The sequence below is a fragment of the Giraffa tippelskirchi genome, chromosome 4 (genome assembly GCF_054371585.1).
Source record: "Giraffa tippelskirchi isolate mGirTip1 chromosome 4, T2T-mGirTip1v1.2.pri, whole genome shotgun sequence".
Classification (NCBI taxonomy): domain Eukaryota; kingdom Metazoa; phylum Chordata; class Mammalia; order Artiodactyla; family Giraffidae; genus Giraffa; species Giraffa tippelskirchi.
In genome coordinates, this window is record NC_137278.1 from 208389824 (window position 1) to 208415257 (window position 25434).

A 25434-nucleotide genomic window follows, 5' to 3' on the forward strand; every position below is an offset into this window, starting at 1 on the left:
TGTGGTTCTCACTGTACTGCATGGCATGAGGGTTTTCAGGAGTATGGGTATACTGCGTTACAACAGAACAGTGATGTACTTTGAAGGGTCAGTGACACTCCATGAGTCCAAGTTATGAGAGAGAATAGCCCAGGCAGAGATCAGGGTCTACACTGAGCTCATGTGGCACCAAAGGGGCAGTTCAGTGTTAAGGTGATGTCTTTCAAGGGAGAAGAAGGCGGTGGTTTAGATGATATTACCACCACTGAAAAAGGAACAAAGGACAGTATAGTGGCACCTGCTAGCTCCAGTTCTTAGGGACCAGCTGATGGAGAACAGAAAGCGGGTGTTTCGTGACTTTACTTCTTAGGCAGAGTGCATTTTGTTTACCTGAAATAATGTTGTTCAAAAGTGATTCCATTACTTTCGGAGGCCACTCCTTGATTAAATGGCGCCTGGGCCCAAAGCAGCCTTAAATAGGAGACCACCAGTACCTCAGAATTCTTTAATTCCATTTTTAAATTGAAATGAAGTACTATTGAAAACTGCAACTTTCTTTCCTATCCCTAACAGTGCAGAGAGGGTCTGCTGTATCCTTGGGCTGCATATCTCTGGACTCAGCCAAACCTGGACTGAAAATAGGAAAGGGACTTTCCTGGTGGTCCAGTGCTTAAGACTGTGCTTCCACTGCAGTGGGCATAGGTTCAATCCCTGATCAGGGGACTAAGATCCCACAAGCCACACCACATGGCCAAAGGGAAAATAGTTGGGAAAAGAAGATGCTGAAAAGTTCCAAAAAGCAGTACGTGAGTTTGCTGTGTACAAGGAACTAGTTACACAGTATTTACATTGTATTAAGCATTATAAATAATAGAGATGATTTGAAGTATATGACAGGATGTGCATAGGTTATATGCAAATATTATTATACCAATCTGTGGTATAATAAGGGACTTGAGCGTGCTTGGATTTTGATATCTATGATGCCCACAGATAAGCACGACTGCTTCCTTGTGAAGTCGGTGTTAACTGGGAAAGCCTGTGTTCTTCAATGTTTCCTTAACAGAAATTATATTCAGAGAAATTTAAATGGCATGGAAGCAGACATAATTCAATTTCATCTTAAATTTTTTTTGTGTTCCTAAAATTGCAGTAGACATTTGAAATTAGACTTTTTTATTGGCATTTTCAATATTGACTTCAGTTCCTTTGAAATAACTTTCCATGAAACAGATTCAACACCCTATAACTATTTAAAAACCATGAGTTTCCCTTAAAGATTACTTAAACATGCAAGGCAAGATCAGAGTAAAGATAATGCAGGATTCAAAATTTTCTGACCGGCTTTCAGAATGCAAGTTTAAACTGTTGTGGTTTCTTTGTTAAACTCAATCAAAGCTGACTCTCATGGGACACATTACCTACTGGAGTGGGGCCTGGACACTCCTTAACGAAGGTGAGCTGCAGCATCTTTGCCTGTAACAGTCAAACTTTTCCATAAATGGCACACAAGCCACCTAGCTTTTGCTCCAGAAGCAGTTTGGGTCTGAACTAAATGGACTGGCCTGAGCACTGTGTGACTGCTCCCAGCTCAAGGGCACTCTAGGTCCTAATGGGACTTGCGCTGTCTCCTGCTGCTTTCTCTGCCTTCAGTATCTGGATACGGAGAAAGATCTAGGGTCAAAACTCGGCTGAACATGCAGTCATCATGCTGAAATGGAGAGAAGACAATTAAAAGTCAGTTCAAGTAGAGAGTTAAGTGCTATTAAATGTAAAGTAAGAGCCATTAGTGAGTCTGGATTTGCATTTTAAAGGAACCCCCTTATAGTCATCTGAAAAGGTGTTACTTCTGCATTTCCATCAGCTTTATGTTTTGTTTTTGGTAAGGGTACCAGAATATGCTACCCCAGAATATGCCTCTTTTGCATGTGGATTTGTTTTGAGCTAGAGGCTACTGAGAACCAGCATATACAGGAAAAGCTCTAAAAGCTGAACACAAGTTCCCCTTTTGTAAAGGAAATTTACATATGTGTAAAAGGTGACACCCTCTCCACTCTGAACTCGTCCTCAGTGGAGAGGGCACTTGAATCAGCAGAGCAAATCTGACTGCACAGTCCTTCACTGTGCTTTCTCAGGTCACTGTCCCATTGCTTGCCTTCCCTTCCCAGAAGCCCCAAGGCCCTTTTGCTTACTTTAGCCTAGGGTGGGCTACAAGTCCAAGTTCTTGCCCCCTCTGAGTTACTCACTGCTGGGTGTGCCCACGTGTACACACGATGCACATTAATGACTGGTCTGGTGTGACTGACAGGGCCCAGCCGAGACCTGAGTTAACCCCTGAAGAGTTCACCCCTCCCCTACCCCGGAGGTGAGACCTTCCACTTGTCTTTGGCAGCATGCTTCCAGTGACCCTCCTGACATTAATTAGGCACAGGAAGGGAAATTTATTTTTAAACTTGGCTTTTTTCCCCAATTTTTTGAAAAATTAATTTTTATTAGAGTACAGTTACTTTAATTTTTATCTTAAAGGAAAACTCAGGAAGCAAAACCTAATTGTCCAAGAACTGAATGATCTGAGCTAGTTGCTCTGCTCCATTAGCTCAGCTAAGGACATTCAAGTGGCTTAAGGAACTGAATTACAGAAATTACTGTACAACTCGGAACTTTGTCAAATTCTTTGTTTTTTCTTTTAGTAGTTTTGGGAGATAAATGGTTCCTTGTTCTACAACAGTGCATTTGTTGTTGCTAAAACATTCAAACATCATAGAGATATGGAAGATAATATCAACAGTTTACTCTGTGTAAGTTAATGTGTACTACTGTTTTATGCTTACTGTTGTGCAGTTTTCTATTTACTTTTTCACTTAAAATATAACTTAAATTTCTGTGTACTGGCATAGAAAAATATCTAAGTAGTTACTATTAAGTCTCATTTGACTAAAAAATATTTAAGCCTATATTAATAAACTGCAGAAATCAAACAATATCTATACTAGGAACTTGGGGTGTCAGGACACACTATAAGGTGACTTTATCTCTTTTTACTTATCTTTACCTCTGGATAGATGCCTATCAGTGCATCAGCTTTGGAATAGAACTCCTCTTTCAGGGAAATGATTATCATCTGAACCTGTTCCTGAGTCTGCTCTTTAATATAACTTGACACCTGGGAGGGAACAGAAAGCACATGTCTCATCAGTGAGCAAAGGCCTCCTTTCTGGGGGCTTTGAGGACAGATTCTACAAGTCATTTTAGGTGACAAGGCACTTCTCTTTCTGTACACTCAATAAATCCACTACAGAAATGGAAATAGTTCAGATTGTAAAATAAGAGGTTAGTAAAAAATATATATATAAGGCTCATTAAATCTATGATTGAAAACTTGGAAGAATATTTTTAAGGATAAAACCCTAACTTAAGATACCATGATGTGAACACACAATCAATCTTGACAATAAGATAAAACTACCACTCAGATATTTTGAGGGTAAAGGATAAACTTCCAACTTCCTATTTGCCATCAAAGCCTCAAGATGAGAAAAATATGGCAATTATATATATATTCATAATCCATAATCAACTCATTTGGTTAGAGGGGAACTCAAAGACTCCTTCAGCAGGCTTAATTCCAAGGAATGAGAATAAGAACAAGACAGACTGGAGAGAAATGGGTCTTGGTGGACAGACTCTACTCAGAACTTGGAAAATTATGAAGAACAATTTGGACTCAAACTCTATAGTTTCACAAGTTACTTGCCAACACCCTGGATTTCTCTGCAAGCTCACAGTCTGTCTTCTCCTGACTGCACTCAAGATACGAAGGACACAGTTTGGAAGCAGGAATGGCAGCTTCAGTTGAGTAATGAGTCAGCAGTTGAGGTGAATGATGAGAGGGAGAAAATGCTTCAGGCTAAGAGGCTGAATTCATAGAAGGAACTCCCCCATTAGAGGCAATGGTAGCCACTGTGAGACAGGTCTTTAAAAAGTCTTGGGATGTTGACAGAATGGAAAAGGAGATAGGATGCAAAAATGTAAGGCATGCATTTTGCTAGGCGTCACCCAGTGATAAAGGCTGGGTACCCAGATCACAAGTGGGAGAGGAAGCTCCTTCACAGTTGCTCATATTACATCATGCTTATACTCAATTCAGCAGTGGGGTGCCAGGAGCATTTTAAATCTCAAAGGGAAACTGTCAATTAAGAGGCTTTTAGTACACAGGATAGGTGCCAATAGAAAATAGTAATAAGTAACACCTAGTACTTGAAGATTCCACTAATACAAACATCTAAATTTTCCTAGAAGATATGGATACCTTGGGCTTCCCTGGTGACAGCAGTGAAAAATCTGCCTGCCAATGCAGGAGATGCGGGTTTGATCCCTGGTTTGCAAAGATCCTGGAGAAGGAAATGGCAACCCATTCCAGTAGTCTTGTTTGGAAAGTCCCAAGAACAGAGGAGCCTGGTAGGCTACAGTCCATGGGGTCACAAGAGTCAGATACGACTGAATGACTAAACAACAACGGAATACGCTTCAGGTCCCCTTCAAAGAGAAGGGCAAAGTCCAAAGTCCACAGTGATAGAGCCACCCCCGCCCCCCACACAAAGGATATGGGATACAAAGTGGTAAAATTAACCTCCTGAGGGGAAATTCTCCCAAATGAGTCAGGCCTTGGAGTCCAATTAGCTGATGCAGATTGGCTGGCATTCCAGAGAGATGAATCAAGACTCTCTTTCTAGTCCTGTTTCCTCCTCCTGGTCATCCTGGTGTCCAGCAGGTCACAGAGCGTGGCTCTGGCCTGTTGTCTACAAGGTCCAGGGGACTCTGGATTTAGTTCCCAACTTTTGTGGGTGTGGCATCGATGTGCTATTCTTACGCGTGCCGTGACAAGTTCAAAAAGCAAGGCCCTACAGAGATTTGGGTTAGATGAATACAGCCTGGGAAATGCTGGAAGATGACACCGTTGCCACTAGAAGTTACCCTGGGCTGTAGTTCCTGGGAAGTCCCTGCATCTCCCAGGCATCACACAAGAGGCTCAACAGAAAGAAATCAAGGGAGGTCAACTTCAGAGACTCAGGGTAGTGCCCACGACTCAATACACCTCTCAGGGCTGGACTCATTAACCAAGTTTGTAAGACTAAAGTATAACTCAGAATGCCAACTTAACAAATTACTATCTGTCAGCATGACCAGAGCAGCATCCTTATAAACAGCTATAAATGCCAAGTCCAGTCATTTCTGGAAGGCTGATGAACCTAGAATCAAAACCAGGAGTTTAATTCGTCTCCTTCCGGAAATGGATGGCTCAGGCAATAGGACCATGGCCCAGGGTTTCTGCAGGATGGGGCCACCCTAGCCTGGGCAGTGATGGGGCTGCCAGCGTTTGCCTCCATCCTGTGGTCACCTTCAGTCAACCCCATCCTCATGTCCGAAGTTTACAGTCAAGGTGGGTGAGGCGTCTGCGAGTCCGGCAGGCGGCTCTGTCGGTCTGCGTGCTGATCTTTGAGGCTGATTTTCCGTTGTGTCCTTAGCTCCCTTATGGTCTCAAATACTGAAAATAGGATTATGTGCAAATGCACTAATTGATTGGAGACATTTTAATAAATGAAGGGGAGCAAAATTTTGAACTTGAATTCCTTTGGAATTTTATTTAGATATGTTATTTTGGACTTTATTAAACAACTAATTTGGTCCTATTTGCCATGTGGTCTACTTTTAAGGACCCGCTAGGTCCCAATACCTAGATTTGGGGATAAGCAAGTCACCCAGCGGCAGTGCTGTAGATCCAGCACAGTGATCCTTACTTGACTCCTCTAAACCCTGAGTGAATACTACGACCCTGAATCATCTTATTTTTAGATTTTTCACTTAGATTTTGCTTTTATACAGCAATTATCAATGTTTATTCAGAGTAAATTGCCTTCTAACTGCATCCTGATCCTTGAATTGTAAACACTGTACTGGAAGTTAAATCACAAAGGAACTTACTTTGCCAATGTTAGTATTGTCCAGGGCTGCGTCTACTTCATCTAAAATAAAGAATGGAGCAGGCCGAAAACTAGAAAAAAATTACAATCAAGTCAGTTACAGCTTTGTTTTACAAGAGTTGGAGGACAGGACTAAGAATATTCAGAATGAATAAAACACGTCCTTTCGTACGCCTTTGTCTAGGTCACCAGTGGCCTCTATGTCGATAAACACAGCGCTCAATTCCCAGTCCACCTCTCTCCAAAGGAAGGGGGAACCAGGGCGGTCCTCCCCAACTTCCTCTGACGTCAAGGGCACCACGGTCCACTCCCCGCCCCACCCACTGCTCCAGGCGCCAGTCTCGTCTGCCAGCTCCTCCACAGTCTCTTAACTTCTTGACACTGTGGTGCCTTTGGGGCTCAGTGATCAGAGCACTCTTCTATCTAATTAGCTTCTTTGATGATTTCATCTGCTCTCAAGGTTTTAAGTATCACTCAGATGGAATGCTCCCACACTTCTACTGATAGTTCTGACCTCTCAAACCCGTGCCTCACTTGTCCGATGGCTTACTCAGAGCCACATGGGTGTCTGCTCAAACTCATGCAAAATCAAACTTTTCACCTACCCTCAAACCCACCCCTCCGGTGCTCCTCTCCAGTTCAGTTAATGGCAGCTCTTATCCCTCTAGTTGATTGTCTCCGTCCTAACCCACGCCTCGTCTGCACCCACGCTGGTCTGAAACGCCACCGTCTCCCACCCTGATCGCTTCGCCAGTCCCCTAACCCTGCGCCTGCTGCTGCTGCAGACAGTCTGCTCTTTACAGGCACCAGGCTCACTGTGGCCTCAGCGTCTTTGACTCATTTCTTACGTTTAGAATATTCTTCCCTTAGAATTCTCCTCTAGAACCCGTGTGACTTGCTCCCTTAATTTCTTCAAATCTTTGCTCGAATATAACCCTTTCAAAAAGCCCTTCCCAGAAGACTTTTTAATATTGCAAACCCGTCCCTGTTACTATTGCCATTCCCTCCTTTGTCTCTATAGCATCTGTCATTTTCTAGTAGTCTCTATATTTGAGAATTAGTTTACTAATACACCTTATTTATCATCTGTCTTCCCCAAATAAAATTAAGTCTCTTTGAGGCAGGGTATTTGTTTTCTTCACTGCGGTCTCTCCAATGCCCATTAACACCACTTGACACAGTAAATATTAAATAAATATCTGTTGAATAAATGGATGGGGGTGATACCCAGTTAAAGTCGTATTCTGCTAAGATTCACTCCACAGAGGCTCCTGTTTAAGTCCCTGCCTCCTCCTTTTCTCAAAGTCTTCCTGCATTAATGGTATCTTCTTTCCCTTTCCTATCATCACCAGTTCTTTTTCCTTCTTGAGACTAGTAACAAACAGCTGTAAAACTTCTGTGTTGATCTTTCTGATCATGAAAATAGAGAGGCTCTATGATCTACACCTTTGATATATGATCTTAATGCTTTGAACATTGAAAAGTTAATCACTTTAATTTTAGCTAACATTTTTCCCGTGATTTATTTTACAAACAATACCATCATCAGTGGAAATGAGGAGGTTAATCTTTTTTTTTCAGAACAAATACTTTGCTTAACATTCCTTACTAAATAGCAGATCTCTGAATATGGACTAGGAAAATAACATAAAAGTTAGGTGTTTTTATTTTGTTTGGATTTGTTGTTGGAATTGTTTTTTGGCAATCTTGAATTCAAATCTGGCTATTTGATACCCCCTTTTCTTTCTTTTCGATTAAGCTGGATATTAGTAGCTTTTGATAATAACAAATTGAATAAAAATCTGTCAAAGCCTGAATTCTCTTTTAAATTTGCTGTCTAAATTATTACAGGCCTATAGCATAACCTGAATTGTCTGGCTGAAAAAAAAATGGTTTTGTATCACATACGCTGCATAAAGACAAGTAATTAGTAGATCTTCTGCAGGAAGAGCCATTTGGTCTCTGCCTTGATGCAAAATCAGAGGGCTCACTGTGACCGTACCTGTGCACAGCGAACAGGAGTGCCAATGCTGCCACGCATCTCTCTCCCCCTGACAAGTTATCCATGGGCATGAACCGTTTGCCTGGGGCCACACAGTTATAGCTAATTCCCTCCAAGTAAGGCTCTTCTGGGTTCTCTGGGCTGAGAAATGCCTGAAACACATGTTATTTATTTAGCAGTATCAGAAAAGCTATTAGTAAAGTTCAACTTGGAACTGCAAAATACTATTGGTTATATTTTTCTCCATTTGATGGAAAAATATACCAATGCTTGTAAATAATGTATTCAGCTCTACTTGTAATCAGAGATAACAAGGTTCACTGGATAGGGAGTACAGGGAAAACATTCTAACACACATAAAAGGTAAGATCTTCCATCAGTCTGCTGTTCAGAGTTCAGAAGCATATGCTGCAGTCTTACTAAAACAGCCTTCATTCAATTCTTCCATTGGTCCTTTAATCAAATCTTTACTGAACACCTATTATGGGTCAAGTTCTATAGGAACAGAGATGAATCCTGCCTTCAAGGAGTTAATGGGTTTCTTCTAGTCTTACTTTATCAAAAATAAGTTGTTTTTTGGATTAAAGATCTAAATGTAAGACCAGAAACTATAAAACTCCTAGAGGAAAACATAGGCAAAACACTCTCTGACATAAATCACAGCAGGATCCTCTATGACCCACCTCCCAGAGTAATGGAAATAAAAGCAAACATAAACAAATGGGACCTAATTAAACTTAAAAGCTTTTGCACAACAAAGGAAACTATAAGCAAGGTGAAAAGACAGTCTTTTGGGATAAAGGGATAAAATAATAGCAAACGAAGCAACTGACAAAGAATTAATCTCAAAAATATACAAACAGCTCATGCAGCTCAATACCAGAAAAATAAACAACCCAATCAAAAAATGGGCCAAAGAACTAAGCAGACATTTCTCCAAAGAAGACATACAGATGGCTAACAAACACATGGAAAGATGCTCAACATCACTCATTATCAGAGAAATGCAAATCAAAACCACAATGAGGTACCATCTCATGCCGGTCAGAATGGCTGCTATCAAAAAGTCTACAAACAATAAATGCTGGAGAGGGTGTGGAGAAAAGGGAATCCTCTTACACCGTTGGTGGGAATGCAAACTAGTACAGCCACTATGGAGAACAGTGTGGAGATTCATTAAAACACTGGAAATAGAACTGCCATACGACCCAGCAATCCCACTACTGGGCATACACACCAAGGAAACCAGAATTGAAAGAGACATGTGTACCCCAATGTTCATCACAGCACTGTTTATAATAGCCAGGACTTGGAAGCAACCTAGATGTCCATCGGCAGACTATGGATAAGAAAGCTGTAGTACAGATACACAATGGAATATTACTCAGCCATTAAAAAGAACGCATTTGAATCAATTCTAATGAGGTGGATGAAACTGAAGCCTATTATACAGAGTGAAGTAAGTCAAAAATAAATAGTCAATACAGTATATTAATGCATATATATGGAATTTAGAAAGATGGTAATGATGACCCTGTATGTGAGACAGCAAAAGAGACACAGATATAAAGAACAGACTTTTGGACTCTGTGGGAGAAGACGAGCGTGGGATTATGAGAGAATAGCATTGAAACGTGTATATTACCATATGTGAAATAGATCACCAGTCCAAGTTCAATGCATGAAACAGGGCACTCAAAGCTGGTGCACTGGGATGACCCAGAGGGATGGGATGGGAGAGAGGTGGGAGGGGGGTTCAGGATGGGGACACATGTACACCCATGGCTGATTCATGCCAATGTATGGTCAAAACCACCATAATATTGTAAAGTAATTAGCCTCCAATTTAAATTAATTAAAAAAAACACAACAACAAAAAAGTTATTTTTGGTTGAAATTCTAAGTATGTGATTCCAGATTACTTCAGTCATAAAATAATACTGTGAGAAAGAGGGAAATTCAAATATACATGACCTGGTCTACACCTTTTGTCCACATGCAACTGCACAGTATTTGCTGTGGATACTGATCACGGAATGGAGAGATCGCCACGACAAGGGGCATGTCTAGACTTGAACCCTGCCTCTAGCTCCTTCCCTCTCCATAGACCCCACATCAACCTCTTTCCCCTACATTACCCTAACTCTACTGCAGAGACCGCTGACAGCTCTACAAAGTCAAATTAGTACAGATCACAGAATTCCAGACTGAAAAGAGAACTTGGAAACCAGATGATCCAACCCACTCAGTGTGCAGATGAAGAAGCAGGACCAGAGAGTTTGACCTGCCAGGCTGACTAGACCTAGAACACGGGTCACTGTGACAACCAATCTTCATGAGCTGACTTTACCCAGTAAGTGGGTTGCTCAAGAGAGAGTCATGGTGATTTACCACCATTAAAGAAAAACAATACAAATAACACAAAGTTCCTACTCATATTTGAGGGTGAGAAATACATACTTGGGCACTGTTGTTTCTGCAGAGCTTCTTGTAGATTTGATCAATTGAGACTGAGATGTGCTCAAAACACTGGTTGAAAAGATCGTATCTCCTTTTTTTCACCTGTTCAAATTCTTGCCTACATATTCTGGCTTCCTTTCTGCTGGCCTCAAAAGCTAAGAGAGAATCAATGTTCTTTATTTTTTCTTATTTTAACTTTAAAGCATAAAACATTTTTTAAGCTAGATTTTGATTTTGGCCATCTTGAATTAAATCTATCTTCAAAACACCTCAGCTATTATTAAGTCCAAGAAAATGACTATTAAAATTGATGAACCCCTTTTCCGGGTAGGGCTGATTTTTAAATAATAATAACAAATTCCAGCAGAGTATCTAATATGCCTCTTGTGCTGGTATGAAATAAGACACTGTTCAAAAATAACCAATACACCTGTCTTTAAAGCAAAACTCTTTTCAAAAAGGAAGAAATTAATAATTCAGCATTAAAAGTATTACTATAAGATAACAGAGGAAAAAAAATATATATATATAATAAAAACAAAGGTACAGTTCAGGGGGGATTATTGGTAAATGTTACAGAAATCAAAGCCCCTAGTACCAGTGAATATGATCTTGCTAACAACTACAGCTTAATCTCACCGTCTGTGGACTCCTGAAACTTGTCTCTGACAGTCTTCAGGTTCTCCACAGCTCTTAGGTTGGGGGCTGCCGTCTTCAACAGGACATCTTCCTGGGATGCTACTTGTTGTAGGAGGAGTCTACGTTGGGCCTCAATTTCTTTATCAGATTGTAGAGCCTATTATTGGCAAAGAACAGCAGTGATTAGCAAGCCACTTAGACCCAAACTGCCGAGGTAAGTAGGCACAGGGCCCTTCGGGGTATGGCCCCTATTTCCCGCGCTGTGCATCCAGCCCTGCCAGCCTGGCAGCCCTCTCTGAGCCTGCAGTGCAGTTCAGGGCACTACTGTAGCGCCTTTTCATATCTCAGGCGTCATGGATGCTGCCCTCTTAGAACACACTTCACCTTCGTATTTCTTAATCTGGCTAAAAAAGTAAACAATTCACATATCGTTTCTTTTTAAAAATTTTTTAAATTGGAGGATAATTGCTTTATAATACTGTGTTGGTTTCTGCCATAAATCAACATGAGTCAGCCACAGGTATTCATATGTCCCCTCTCTCTTGAACCCTCCCTCCCACCTCCCTCCCCATCCCAACCCTCTAGATTGTCACAGAGCACAGTGTCACAAAGCAAATTCCCACTGGCTATCTATTTTCCATATGGTCATGTACATGTTTCCATGCTATTCTCTCAATTCATCCCACCATCTCCTTCCCCCACTGTGTCCACAAGTCTTTTCTCTATGTCTCCGTCTCTATTGCTGCCCTGCAAATAGATTCATCAGTACCATGTTTGTAGATTCCATATGTATGCATTAATATACAATATCTGTCTTTTTCTTTGACTTATTTCACTCTGTATAATAGGCTCTAGCTTCATCCAATTCATTAGGATTGACTCAAATGTGTTCCTTTTAATAGCGGAGTAATATTCTATTGTATATATGTACCACAATTTCTGTATCCATTCATCTGTCAATGGACATATACTCGTTCATTAAAAAATATTGATCATCTACTATGTATGAGGATTCAATGATGAAAACTACTCTGTCCTTGCCCTTAAAGAGCTAGCAGGGAAGTCAGACATGCAAACTGGCGTTGACAACAGTGTGAAGCCCTCCACCAGGTAAGCGTGAGTGCTATGGGGCAGCAGAAGTGATCCAGCCCACCTGGCTGTTGTTGTTCAGTCACTAAGTCATGTTCAACTCTTTGCGACCCCATGAACTGCAGCAGGCCAGGCTTCCCCGTCTTTCACTATTTCCTAGAGTTTGTTCAAACTCACGTCCATTCAGTCCATGATGCCATCCAACCATCTCCTCCTCTGCTGCCCTCTTCTCCTGCCCTTAATCTTTCCCAGCATCAGGGTCTTTTCCAATGAGTCAATTCTTGGCATCAGGTGGCCAAACTATTAGAGTTTCAGTATCAGTTCTTCCAGCGAATATTCAGGGTTGATCTCCTTTAGGATTGATTGGTTGATCTCCTTGCAGTCCAAAGGACTCTCAAGAGTGTTCTTTAGCACCACAGTTTGAAAGCAGCATTTCTTCGGTGTTCAGCTGTCTTTATGGTCCAACTTGCACATCCATACATCACTACTGGAAAAACCCCAGCTTTGATTATATAAACCTTTGTTGGCAAAGTGTTGTCTCTGCTTTTTAATATTCTGTCTAGGTTTTTTATAGCTTTTTTTTTCAAGGAGCAAGTGTCTTTTAATTTCATGGCTGCAGTCACCATTCACAGTGATTTTGGAGCCCAAGAAAAGAAAATCTGTCACTGTTTCCACTTTTCCCCCTTCTATTTGCCATGAAGTGATGGGTCCAGATGCCCTGATCTTAGTTTTCTGAAAGCTGAGTTTTATGCCTGCTTTTTCACTCTCCTCTTTCATCTTCATCAAGAGGCTCTTGAGTTTGTCTTCAGTGTCTGCCATTAGAGTGGTATCATCTGCATATCTGAGGTTGATATTTAGCCTAGCAATCTTGATTCCAGCTTGTGATTCGTCCAGCCTGGCATTTCACATGATGTACTCTGCACAGAAGTTAAATAAGCAGAATGGCAATATACAGCCTTGATGTACTCCTTTCCCAGTTTCAAACCAGTCCACTGTTCCACAGCTGGTTCTACCTATTGCTTCTTGTTCCGCATACAGGTCTCTCAGGAGACAGGTAAGGTGGTCTGGTATTCCCATCTCTTTAAGATTGTTTCACAGTTTGTTGTGATCCACACAGTCAAAGGCTTTATCATAGTCAATGAAGCAGAAGTAGGTGTTTTTCTGGAATTCCCTTGCTTTTCCTATGATCCAATCAGTCAGTTCAGTCGCTCAGTCATCTCCGACTCTTTGCAACCCCACGGACAGCAGCATGCCACTCCTTCCTGTCCATCACCAGCTCCTGGAGTTTATTCAAACTCATGTCCATTGCATCTGTAATGCCATCCAATCATCTCATCCTCTGTTGTCCCCTTCTCCTCCCGCCTTCAATCTTTCCCAGCATCAGGGTCTTTTCCAAGGAATCAATTCTTCACATCAGGTGGCCAAAGTATTGGAGTTTCAGCTTCAGCATCAGCTCTTCCAATGAACACCCAGGACTGATTTCCTTTAGGATGGACTGGTTGGATCTCCTTGAAGTCCAAGGGACTCTCAAGAGTCTTCTCCAACACCACAGTTCAAAAGCATCAATTCTTCAGCGCTCAGCTTTCTTTATAGTCCAACTCTCACATCCATACATAACCACTAGAAAAACCATAGCCTTGACAAGATGGACCTTTGTTGGCAAAGTAATGTCTCTGCTTTTTAATATGCTATCTAGGTTGGTCCTTTTCTTTGAAAGAGCAAGCGTCTTTTAATTTCATGGCTGCAGTCACCATGTGCAGTGATTTTGGAGCCCCCCAAATAGTCTGTCACTATTTCCACTGTTTCCCCATCTATTTGTCATGAAGTGATGGGACCAGATGCCATCTTAGTTTTCTGAATGTTGAGTTTTAGGCCAACTTTTTCACTCTCCTCTTTCACTTTCTTCAAGAGGCTCTTTAGTTCTTCTTTGCTTTCTGCCATAAGGGTGGTGCCATCTGCATATCTGAGGTTATTGATATTTCTTCTGGCAATCCTGATTCCAGCTTGCACTTCATCCAGTCCAGCATTTCTCATGATGTACTCTTGCATATAAGCTAAATAAGCAGGGTGACAATATACAGCCTTGACATACTCCTTCCCCTATTTGGAACCAGTGCTGTTCCATGTCCAGTTCTAGCTGTTGCTTCTTGACTTGCATACAGATTTCTCAGGAGGCAGGTCAGGTGGTCGGGTATTCCCATCTCTTTCAGGATTTTCCACAGTTTATTGTGATCCACACAGTCAAAGGCTTTGGCATAGTCAATATAGCAGAAGTAGATGTTTTTCTGGAACTCTCTTGCTTTTTTGATTATCCAGCAGATGTTGGCAATTTGATTTCTGGTTCCTCTGCCTTTTCTAAAACCACCTTGAACATCTGGAAGTTCATGGTTCACATGTTGCTGAAGCCTGGCTTGGAGAATTTTAAGCATTACTTTACTAGCGTGTGAGATGAGTGCAATTGTGCGGTAGTTTGAGCATTCTTTTGGCATTGCCTTTCTTTGGGATTGGAATGAAAACTAACCTTTTCCAGTCCTGTGGCCACTGCTGAGTTTTCCAAATTTGCTGGCATACTGAGTGCAGCACTTTCACAGCATCATCTTTCAGGATTTGAAATAGCTCAACTGGAATTCCATCACCTCCACTAGCTTTGTTCGTAGTGATGCTTCCTAAGGCCCATTTGACTCCACATTCCAGGATGTCTGGCTCTAGGTAAGTGATCATACCACTGTGATTATCTGGGTCATGATGATCTTTTTTGTATAGTTCTTCTGTGTATTCTTGCCACCTCTTCTTAGTATCTTCACGTGCTTCTGAAGCCTAGCTTGAAGGATTTTGAGTATTACTTGCTAGCAGGTGAAATGAGCACAACTGTATGGTAGTTTGTACATTCTCTGGCATTGCCTTCCCTTGGGATTGGAATGAAAACTGACCTTTTCCAATCCTGTGACCATTGCAGAGCTTTCCAAATTGTCTGACATATTGGGTGCAGCACTTTAACAGCATCATCTTTTAGGATTTTAAATAGCTCAGTTGGAGGGTAACACTTAAACTAGAACCTAAACCATGAGCAGAACTAACTTGAGTGAGGAGAGAAGGGGAAAAGTGAGGCAGGCATTACCTTCCAGGAAAACTTTCTTGACCCTGTAGAGGCATTATTTAACATCTGATAAAGGTGTGTTTTAATTCACTGGAGGAAAGAATTTTTTAGAAGATGCGGAGTAAACCCGTTAACTTATGTTCCTTTTAAGAAACAGATTCTTACCTCATACCATATACAAAGATAAATTTCAGATAAATTAAATAGGTAAGTGAAAGGAAAAAATCATTAACAGGAAGAAAATATTTATAAATAGTTACTCAGTAATGTCATAGAGAAGGACTTATTAAACATGAAAGCACTGAATAGACTATAAAATAGATAAGAGGTTATTTTCTTATTTCCCAAAGCACCACAATTAACAGTGAAAGAGCTCAATAAATCTAACAAAATATATTAATATTAAAAACATGAAATAAAAAGATGTGGTAGTTATTGCTACTTGACATCCACTCTCCACATTTCTTCCTTTCTAACAGAGCCCATGTTTGGCCATGTCTCCCTCACAGGGCCCACGAACCCTGGTTGGCCTAAGCCAAGTCCATCCCACCCCAGTAGTGACTGGTCAGGAGTGAACACGTGACCCAATTCAGGACACTGGTGAGAGGACAACGCTGGGCCTCTGTGGGAAAGGCTGTCTTCAATCTCAAGAGCAGCACCACTACAAAAGGCACTCTCTCGTCTCTGAGGGTTGTGGTGTGTTGGCTGGAAGGCAAGAAAGGCTAGAGTCATTTTGCCCTCATAAAAGAAGCAGCTTCAGGACAAAATCAAAACACAAAGCAACATATGGCTACAGGGGTAACAGAAACAGAGTCAGAGCTATGAAATTAAAGAGACCATGAAACTGGATTTCTGGTCTATGCTCTGCCGCTATGAAGAACTTGTCACTTCCTGAGGTACTACACTGAAACGCCGACAGGGTGATTCAGGATGCTGGAGTGTACTGACTACTTTTGTGTGTTTCAGGACTTCTCAGTGACTTTTTTATTCATTGTGAATCTCCAAGAAGGGAAGAACCTTTGAAAATACTAGCAGAAACTTTTCTTCTTCGACAAGATCTTTCATGGTATTGGTATTCTACAGACTACAGACTGAGAAATGCTGATATAAACACTTAAAATGTTTTAAGGATTTTATATGTAACCTGTTTATACTATTTCTTTAAAAACTAGTAGGAAATCTCCTTCCCCCCCTAAACTATGCTCTGTCATCTAAAAATTATTCTGTAGGAGTTAAATGTTCAATATTACCATGAGTTAGTCATAAACAACAGGAATCTTTCAGTTACCTTCAAGTCCTCTCTTAGAGAGCTGTAGTCCACCTCGATGGCTGCCTCTTTTTCATATATGTCAGTCGTTGCCTGGGTACCTTCTGCTTCGGTTCCCAGCTGAAAAACACGCGAAGCCCTTTCCTCATTATCTGAAAATGGTGCTCTCTGCTCATGTGTCCGTCCCAGGGCCCCCAGTCGATGGCCACCTCACTCAGATTAGAAGATAAAAGCCTTACGTGTGTCTGCAAGGCCACCACGGTCTGGCCTCGGCTTCCCCTTTAACTTCACTGTGTTAGTCTCCCTGCTCCAACCATCCTGGGCTCCTTGAACAGACCATGTACACATCCACTTAGGGTTGGCAAAATGCCCTCTGCCGGGACACCCTTCCTCTAGACATCTGTATCTCTTCACCTTTTACCTCATCTACTAGCCAGCTACCTTCTCTTAGGACATCCAAGGCCTCTGCATCAAATTCTCTTTATTTCCCTCCCTGCTTTATATTTTCTTTAGCCTATATCACTACCAAACACATAAATATTTTATTTGTCTACTATATTGTTTCTGTGCCTATCTCTCCCCGAGTAGAATGTGAAGGAAGGGATTTGGGGCAGTTATATTCCTTGCTGTAGTCTCAGTGCCTACTGCAATGCTGAAAATGTGTGTTTTGGTTTCAATATATGTCACTCTCTGAATGAAGACAGAGGAGGAAAGAAGGAACAAATAAAGAAGCACTTATTCAGCTGCAGGCCGGCCTTTGGTGTAATGCTGACACCAAAAGCAAGACCTACAACTTAAGAGAAAACCCCTTTCTCACTCTTTTACAGATGTTCTCACCTGAAACGAGCCAATAAAACTACTTTGGAAGTATGTCCACATGTTATATAATATATTTACACTAAAACGGTTCACGCAGAAGTGGAATTTGAACACAAAGGGTAACACTGAATCCCCGAATCTCACAACTACTATTTATGTGACTCAACATTGTACGTTGTATTAAGCTTCTATATGAGTCACCTAATGCCTTGCTATTTGAAGTGTGATCAGTGGGCCGGCAAGAGCGGGCCTCACCTGGGAAACAAGATCCCCAGGGGCTTCACGTGCACAGTAGGGTTTGGGAACCAGTGATCTGGTACAGTGTTTCCCACAACATAAGACTCTCCTATGGGAATTCTGGCAGATGTAGGTAACTCATCCTGTGTCTGAACACGTCCCATGGAAGGGAAATCTCAGTTCTACCTTACAACAGTTCTAAGATGATTCCTACAACTGAAGTAAGACAATTAATTCTATGTGCGATCCTTGTCCAGCCTTCTGGAAAGAGACAATTTATACCCAATGCCTTTTCTGTTTTGGGATTTAGATGACCTTGTACAGCACCCTCATTACATGGCTGCTGTCCATGGGGTTGCAAAAGAGTTGGACACAACTTAGCGACTCAACGACAACTACTAGATGCGCTTGTAAACTTTCAGTTAGGGAGTCACCACTAGAGGCCCCCCTCTGTCTAGCAGGGAGTGTCCCTGGGGGAAGAAGTCTGACTCTGTCCTCCATCCCCAGCCCTAGGGCCCCTGAGGGTCAGAAAGAGCAAGCATGTTCTGTCTTCCGTGACAGACCTTCTTCTACCGGAGGGGAATAACCATATTCCCCAGACTTCTCTTCCCAGCATGACACAGTCTGGGCCTTTTCACTATTGTGGACACTTTACTCTCAAAAAGCATCATGCTTTAGAAAGTAAATGCAATCTTCCAATGTGGTTTGACCAGCACAAAGTCGAGCAGAACTATCACTTTTTAGATAATGATTCTGTATTATTCCAGCTTAAGGTATTAATACCTGCTTTGAAATAACCCACTATGAATATGAAAATCACTCACCCTAATAAACAAGTAAATAATTTCACATTCATGGTGGGCACGTATGTTGGAGAATATTTCTGAAAGTTCACTAACGGAAAAAACAATAGGACCAAAGCAGCAGCAGGAATACTTGACCAGCAGCATTTACTTAGATGTCAGTCATTAAAGCTGCTGCTGCTTCTACACTATTCAATGACAAACCTCTTCTAAAATTACAGCCTTTTAAGTAGACTTTCCATTTCTCTCTATATTATTGTTGAGTATTGCTTTTCTGCTTCCATCCACTTCTTCTGTTATAGACCATCTGTTCCCTATTTCTGCACCCTTAAGAGTGGACACATGACCCAGAATAAACCAGTCAGAGTTCTTCCTCAGGATTTTTCTAAGGGCAGGAAAGAGGTGTCTTCTGTCTCTGGTCAAAGCTAGTGGTTACAGCTGCAGCCATGTGAGGAAAGCTGATCTGAACAAATAAAGCCAATACATACTAAGTTCTCCACAGTGTTCAAATTCCTGGACCACGTCACAGGGGAGGCAGTCTCCACTTCAGCCCTGTCCCCTTACCTCCCATTCCCCCTTTAAAGCCATCTGAGTGGGGCTCATGACATTTGTGGCCAGTAAAGTGGCTTCTCCTTTCCTTCCATCTGGGATGTAATCTCTGCTAAAACAGAGAAAAAAAGACTCTTTTTTAGGCTGAGTCATGCAGCTTACAGGATATCGGTTCTCTGACCAGAGATTGAACGGGGGGCCCCGGCAGTGAGACTGCCAGGGAATCTCTCCCCTTGCCCCAGCAAAAGACTTTAGAGTATAATACAACATCAGAATTATGCTATGAGAAGTAGTCAAAATCAGCAAGAGAAAAACTGTTTCACAGTTGCTTCATACTGAAGAAACCAAAGGATTGAATGCCTCTTCTGGAGTAGGAACTGGAGGAAAATGCATGGATTTCTGACTGGTGGCAAAGCAGAAAGGGGAGGAGGGAGGTGGAAGGGAGACTACAGGGAAGAGATCACTAAAGATTTAAAAGATAATTTGAGAGGTAAAAGAACTATGTTCACCATCCTCTGCATTAGCTAATAGTAAGATACTTTTCTTGAACTATGTCCTCATATCTTTCCTAACATAAGCAGCAGAACAAAGAGTATATAAGTGTCCTGCCAACCTAAAGGGTTCTGTGTAGTATGAATGTGACGAGGAAGAAAAGGAGGCTAAGAGAAAAATGTCCGCCATAAGGAGACTTCAGTCTCATCTTCTGATCCCCTGGGTGTCTGTTATCGCCTTCCCCACACTCTCATCACCTGGACAGACTCAGTGAGGCGTGCTTCTACGGAAAAGGTGTTATCGGCTTCCCCACACTCTCACCACCTGGACAGACTCAGGCCTGCTTCTACGGAAAAGGTGTTATCGCCTTCCCCACACTCTCACCACCTGGACAGGCTCAGTGAGGCGTGCTTCTACGGAAAAGGTGTTATCACCTTCCCCACACTCTCACCACCTGGACAGGCTCAGACGTGCTTCTACGGAAAAGGTGTTATCGCCTTCCCCACACTCTCACCACCTGGACAGACTCAGTGAGACGTGCTTCTACGGAAAAGGTGTTATCGCCTTCCCCACACTCTCACCACCTGGACAGACTCAGTGAGGCGTGCTTCTACGGAAAAGGTGTTATCGCCTTCCCCACACTCTCACCACCTGGACAGGCTCAGACGTGCTTCTACGGAAAAGGTGTTATCGCGTTCCCCACACTCTCACCACCTGGACAGGCTCAGTGAGGCGTGCTTCTACGGAAAAGGTGTTATCGCCTTCCCCACACTCTCACCACCTGGACAGGCTCAGACGTGCTTCTACGGAAAAGGTGTTATCGCCTTCCCCACACTCTCACCACCTGGACAGACTCAGTGAGACGTGCTTCTACGGAAAAGGTGTTATCGCCTTCCCCACACTCTCACCACCTGGACAGACTCAGTGAGGCGTGCTTCTACGGAAAAGGTGTTATCGCCTTCCCCACATTCTCACCACCTGGACAGGCTCAGTGAGGCATGCTTCTACGGAAAAGGTGTTATCACCTTCCCCACACTCTCACCACCTGGACAGGCTCAGTGAGGCATGCTTCTACGGAAAAGGTGTTATCACCTTCCCCACACTCTCACCACCTGGGCAGGCTCAGGCGTGCTTCTACGGAAAAGGTGTTATCGCCTTCCCCACACTCTCACCACCTGGACAGGCTCAGTGAGGCATGCTTCTACGGAAAAGGTGTTATCACCTTCCCCACACTCTCACCACCTGGACAGGCTCAGACGTGCTTCTACGGAAAAGGTGTTATCGCCTTCCCCACACTCTCACCACCTGGACAGACTCAGGCGTGCTTCTACAGAAAAGGTGTTATCGCCTTCCCCACACTCGCACCACCTGGACAGACTCAGTGAGGCGTGCTTCTACGGAAAAGGTGTTATCGCCTTCCCCACACTCTCACCACCTGGACAGACTCAGGCGTGCTTCTACGGAAAAGGTGTTATCACCTTCCCCACACTCTCACCACCTGGACAGGCTCAGACGTGCTTCTACGGAAAAGGTGTTATCGCCTTCCCCACACTCTCACCACCTGGACAGGCTCAGACGTGCTTCTACGGAAAAGGTGTTATCGCCTTTCCCACACTCTCACCACCTGGACAGGCTCAGACGTGCTTCTACGGAAAAGGTGTTATCGCCTTCCCCACACTCTCACCACCTGGACAGGCTCAGACGTGCTTCTACGGAAAAGGTGTTATCGCCTTCCCCACACTCTCACCACCTGGACAGACTCAGTGAGGCGTGCTTCTACAGAAAAGGTGTTATTGCCTTGCCCACACTCTCACCACCTGGACAGACTCAGTGAGGCGTGTTTCTACGGAAAAGGTGTTATCGCCTTCCCCACACTCTCACCACCTGGACAGACTCAGACGTGCTTCTACGGAAAAGGTGTTATCGCCTTCCCCACACTCTCACCATTGGACAGGCTCAGTGAGGCGTGTTTCTACGGAAAAGGTGTTATCACCTTCCCCACACTCTCACCACCTGGACAGGCTCAGACGTGCTTCTACGGAAAAGGTGTTATCACCTTCCCCACACTCTCACCACCTGGACAGGCTCAGGCGTGCCTCTACGTAAAAGGTGTTATCGCCTTCCCCACACTCTCACCACCTGGACAGACTCAGGCGTGCTTCTACGGAAAAGGTGTTATCGCCTTCCCCACACTCTCACCATTGGACAGGCTCAGTGAGGCGTGTTTCTACGGAAAAGGTGTTATCACCTTCCCCACACTCTCACCACCTGGACAGGCTCAGACGTGCTTCTACGGAAAAGGTGTTATCGCCTTCCCCACACTCTCACCACCTGGACAGGCTCAGTGAGGCGTGCTTCTACGGAAAAGGTGTTATCACCTTCCCCACACTCTCACCACCTGGACAGGCTCAGACGTGCTTCTACGGAAAAGGTGTTATCGCCTTCCCCACACTCTCACCACCTGGACAGGCTCAGACGTGCTTCTACGGAAAAGGTGTTATCGCCTTCCCCACACTCTCACCACCTGGACAGGCTCAGACGTGCTTCTACGGAAAAGGTGTTATCGCCTTCCCCACACTCTCACCACCTGGACAGGCTCAGTGAGGCGTGCTTCTACGGAAAAGGTGTTATCGCCTTCCCCACACTCTCACCACCTGGACAGGCTCAGACGTGCCTCTACGGAAAAGGTGTTATCGCCTTCCCCACACTCTCACCACCTGGACAGGCTCAGACGTGCCTCTACGGAAAAGGTGTTATCGCCTTCCCCACACTCTCACCACCTGGGCAGACTCAGGCGTGCTTCTACGGAAAAGGTGTTATCGCCTTCCCCACACTCTCACCACCTGGACAGGCTCAGACGTGCTTCTACGGAAAAGGTGTTATCGCCTTCCCCACACTCTCACCACCTGGACAGGCTCAGTGAGGCGTGCTTCTACGGAAAAGGTGTTATCGCCTTCCCCACACTCTCACCACCTGGGCAGACTCAGTGAGGCGTGCTTCTACGGAAAAGGTGTTATCGCCTTCCCCACACTCTCACCACCTGGACAGGCTCAGTGAGGCGTGCTTCTACGGAAAAGGTGTTATCGCCTTCCCCACACTCTCACCACCTGGACAGACTCAGTGAGGCGTGCTTCTACGGAAAAGGTGTTATCGCCTTCCCCACACTCTCACCACCTGGACAGGCTCAGACGTGCTTCTACGGAAAAGGTGTTATCGCCTTCCCCACACTCTCACCACCTGGACAGGCTCAGTGAGGCATGCTTCTACGGAAAAGGCGTTATCGCCTTCCCCACACTCTCACCACCTGGACAGGCTCAGACGTGCTTCTACGGAAAAGGTGTTATCGCCTTTCCCACACTCTCACCACCTGGACAGGCTCAGACGTGCTTCTACGGAAAAGGTGTTATCGCCTTCCCCACACTCTCACCACCTGGACAGGCTCAGACGTGCTTCTACGGAAAAGGTGTTATCGCCTTCCCCACACTCTCACCACCTGGGCAGACTCAGTGAGACGTGCTTCTACGGAAAAGGTGTTATCGCCTTCCCCACACTCTCACCACCTGGGCAGACTCAGTGAGACGTGCTTCTACGGAAAAGGACCTCAAGCTGTTGATGAAGGTGCAGAACAAGACCCCCCTGCGCCCCACCGACGGTGCTCCCTGAGCACAGCGCTGCCCGTGCCGCAGGCACGTGCCCCGCCCTGGATGCCCCTGGGGCTACTCCACCTCCCGAACGCCCCTGAAATCCAGGGGCTTTAGTTCTCTGATTCCTCTTGGGTGTCTATATACATGTCAGAAACTGGTCCGTGGAGCTGAAAGGATATGGATTAGCAAGAGAAAGAAGAGAGCTATACCAAGTGCCCAGTCTTCTGGAATGAGGATCATTTTGCCCTTCCCCCCCCCGACGAGATGTTTTTTCTGCTCCTAATAAAGCTTTCGGAGAAGGCAATGGCACCCCACTCCAGTACTCTTGCCTGGAATATCCCATGGACGGAGGAGCCTGGTAGGCTGCAGTCTGTGGGGTCACTAAGGGTCGGACACGACTGAGCGGCTTCACTTTCACTTTTCCCTTTCATGCACTGGAGAAGGAAATGGCAACCCACTCCAGTGTTCTTGCCTGGAGAATCCCAGGGACGTCAGAGCCCAGTGGGCTGCCGTCTACGGGGTCGCACAGAGTTGGACACGACTGAAGCGACTTAGCAATAAAGCTTTAGAACAAGACTAAGAATCTGCATGGCTGCAACTTCACTAAGCAGACAAAGGCCTACATAAAGTTCCACACAACTGCACGTATTTTAAAATCACTTGCTAGAGTACCTCCACTTCAATGATGTCATCCAGCGACCCCAACAAAAGAACTATTTCAATGTCTTGAACTTTGCAGTCAAGCAACATGTTATGCTTCTCTAACCGATTCTGTTCCAGAGAACTCTGAAGGATCACAACTTCTTTTTGCCATTTTCCCACTTCCCTGTAAATACATAGATATGAAAAAGTGATTATATTTTACTAATTACATAAAGTTCCATCAAGGAAGAAAAGCATGTTTATAAACTTACATGAAAAAAACGTTTTTTCTTTCAAGTGCTGTTAAGTTGCAGAGTTAGTCCATGAATGCTTGTAATTTAAACTTTAACACTCCTGACAAAGGCCACGAATATATTTCCAATAATAAACATTATTACTTTAATCAGGCTAGCAACAATACAGTGCTCTCCAAGTTACCTTATTTTTAAATCTGTACAATTTTTCAAGCTGTATCTCTCTCAATATAAGCTCTACATTTTACAACCTCAAACCAAGAGAAAGGGTCTGTTAGCAAGATAAATGTCTTACCAATTAAGTCATTACACACCTAATAGTCTAAACTTTTTTACTACCATCACCACCACTAATGTAAGGCCTTCTTTCTATCTTAATGACAGCTTAGGAGTTTTACCAGTTGAAACAAAAGGGGGGACTTTAAAGAGGACCTAGAAGACTAAAAATAAAAGAAAATGAATTAAGAATTATATGGTTTTCAATAATCTGATGATAGAGATATGGTTCTATTTAAATTAAATATGAGCAAAAAAAAATCATGCGTAAACAAACTTAATTCCACTCAAAAATCTTAGACAAAGAATTTTCTGGCAGTGTCTTGAAATACTAAGACGTTGAACATTGTGAAATATTCAAGAGTTTGAGCAAAAACAGAGCTCACTGCACCTGTTCACTTACGGTTGTGTCAATCACACAAGAGAGAAGATATCATTGGTGCAACAGGCCAGTGGACTCAAAGTACTACCGATCATCATCACAGCAAATACATGCTCACTGTATGCCAGGTACTGTTCTAAGCACCATATGAGCTCATTTAATCCTTACAACTATTGTATGATGTAGGCACTATTACCATCCCCACTTTACTGATAAGATAATGGAGGCACCATATGTAAGCAGCAGAGCTGGGGCCTGGAACCATGAAGTACGGCTCCAGATTCTACACCTCACTCACTACGCTTTGTCACACAGACTAGCAGGGCCTTCCCAACAGGAAGGGACCGGTGTCAAGGAGATTTACGGTAAGGACGCTGAACCAATACTTTGGCCACATGATGCGAAGAACTGACTCATTTGAAAAGACCCTGATGCTGGGAAAGATTGAAGGCGGGAGGAGAAGGGGACGACAGAGGATGAGAAGGTTGGATGGCATCATCACCGACTCGAGGGACATGAGTTTGAGTAAACTCCGGGAGTTAGTGATGGACAGGGAGGCCTGGCGTGCTGCGGTTCACGGGGTCACAAAAAGTTAGACAGGACTGAGCGACCGAACTAAACTGAACTGAACTCTTTGCATAGATCTGTTTTTACTCATTTAAAAGTACTATTCACTCTAAACAACTAACCACTTCTTTTGATTTTTCCCCTAAGTTGCAATGCTTGATAGATGCAATAGGAGACCAAAAGCCATAAAAGGTACATATTCAAATAATAAAACTTCTAAAATAAATTTTAAATTGATGGTAAACATTTTTTAAA

General features: G+C 43.5%; 1 protein-coding gene across 5 annotated transcripts in view; it reads right to left on the reverse strand.

The window, feature by feature from the left end:
- Nucleotides 1-1138: 1138 nt before the first annotated feature.
- The window catches only part of SMC1B (structural maintenance of chromosomes 1B), an 85875-nt gene continuing 61579 nt past the window's right edge, over nucleotides 1139-25434 (reverse strand). For 3 of the 5 annotated variants that reach the window (XM_081594933.1, XM_081594934.1, XM_081594937.1), the window contains exons 18-25: nucleotides 23731-23884; nucleotides 16536-16634; nucleotides 11062-11218; nucleotides 10423-10577; nucleotides 7963-8114; nucleotides 5962-6031; nucleotides 3032-3142; nucleotides 1139-1690 (exon numbers count right to left, since the gene is read on the reverse strand). In XM_081594933.1, the coding sequence (XP_081451059.1) occupies nucleotides 1589-1690; nucleotides 3032-3142; nucleotides 5962-6031; nucleotides 7963-8114; nucleotides 10423-10577; nucleotides 11062-11218; nucleotides 16536-16634; nucleotides 23731-23884 (1000 nt within the window). In that variant the 3' untranslated portion in view covers nucleotides 1139-1588. The remainder of the gene's footprint in view (nucleotides 1691-3031; nucleotides 3143-5961; nucleotides 6032-7962; nucleotides 8115-10422; nucleotides 10578-11061; nucleotides 11219-16535; nucleotides 16635-23730; nucleotides 23885-25434) is intronic. The other 2 variants (XM_081594935.1, XM_081594936.1) reach the window with 1 other exon arrangement.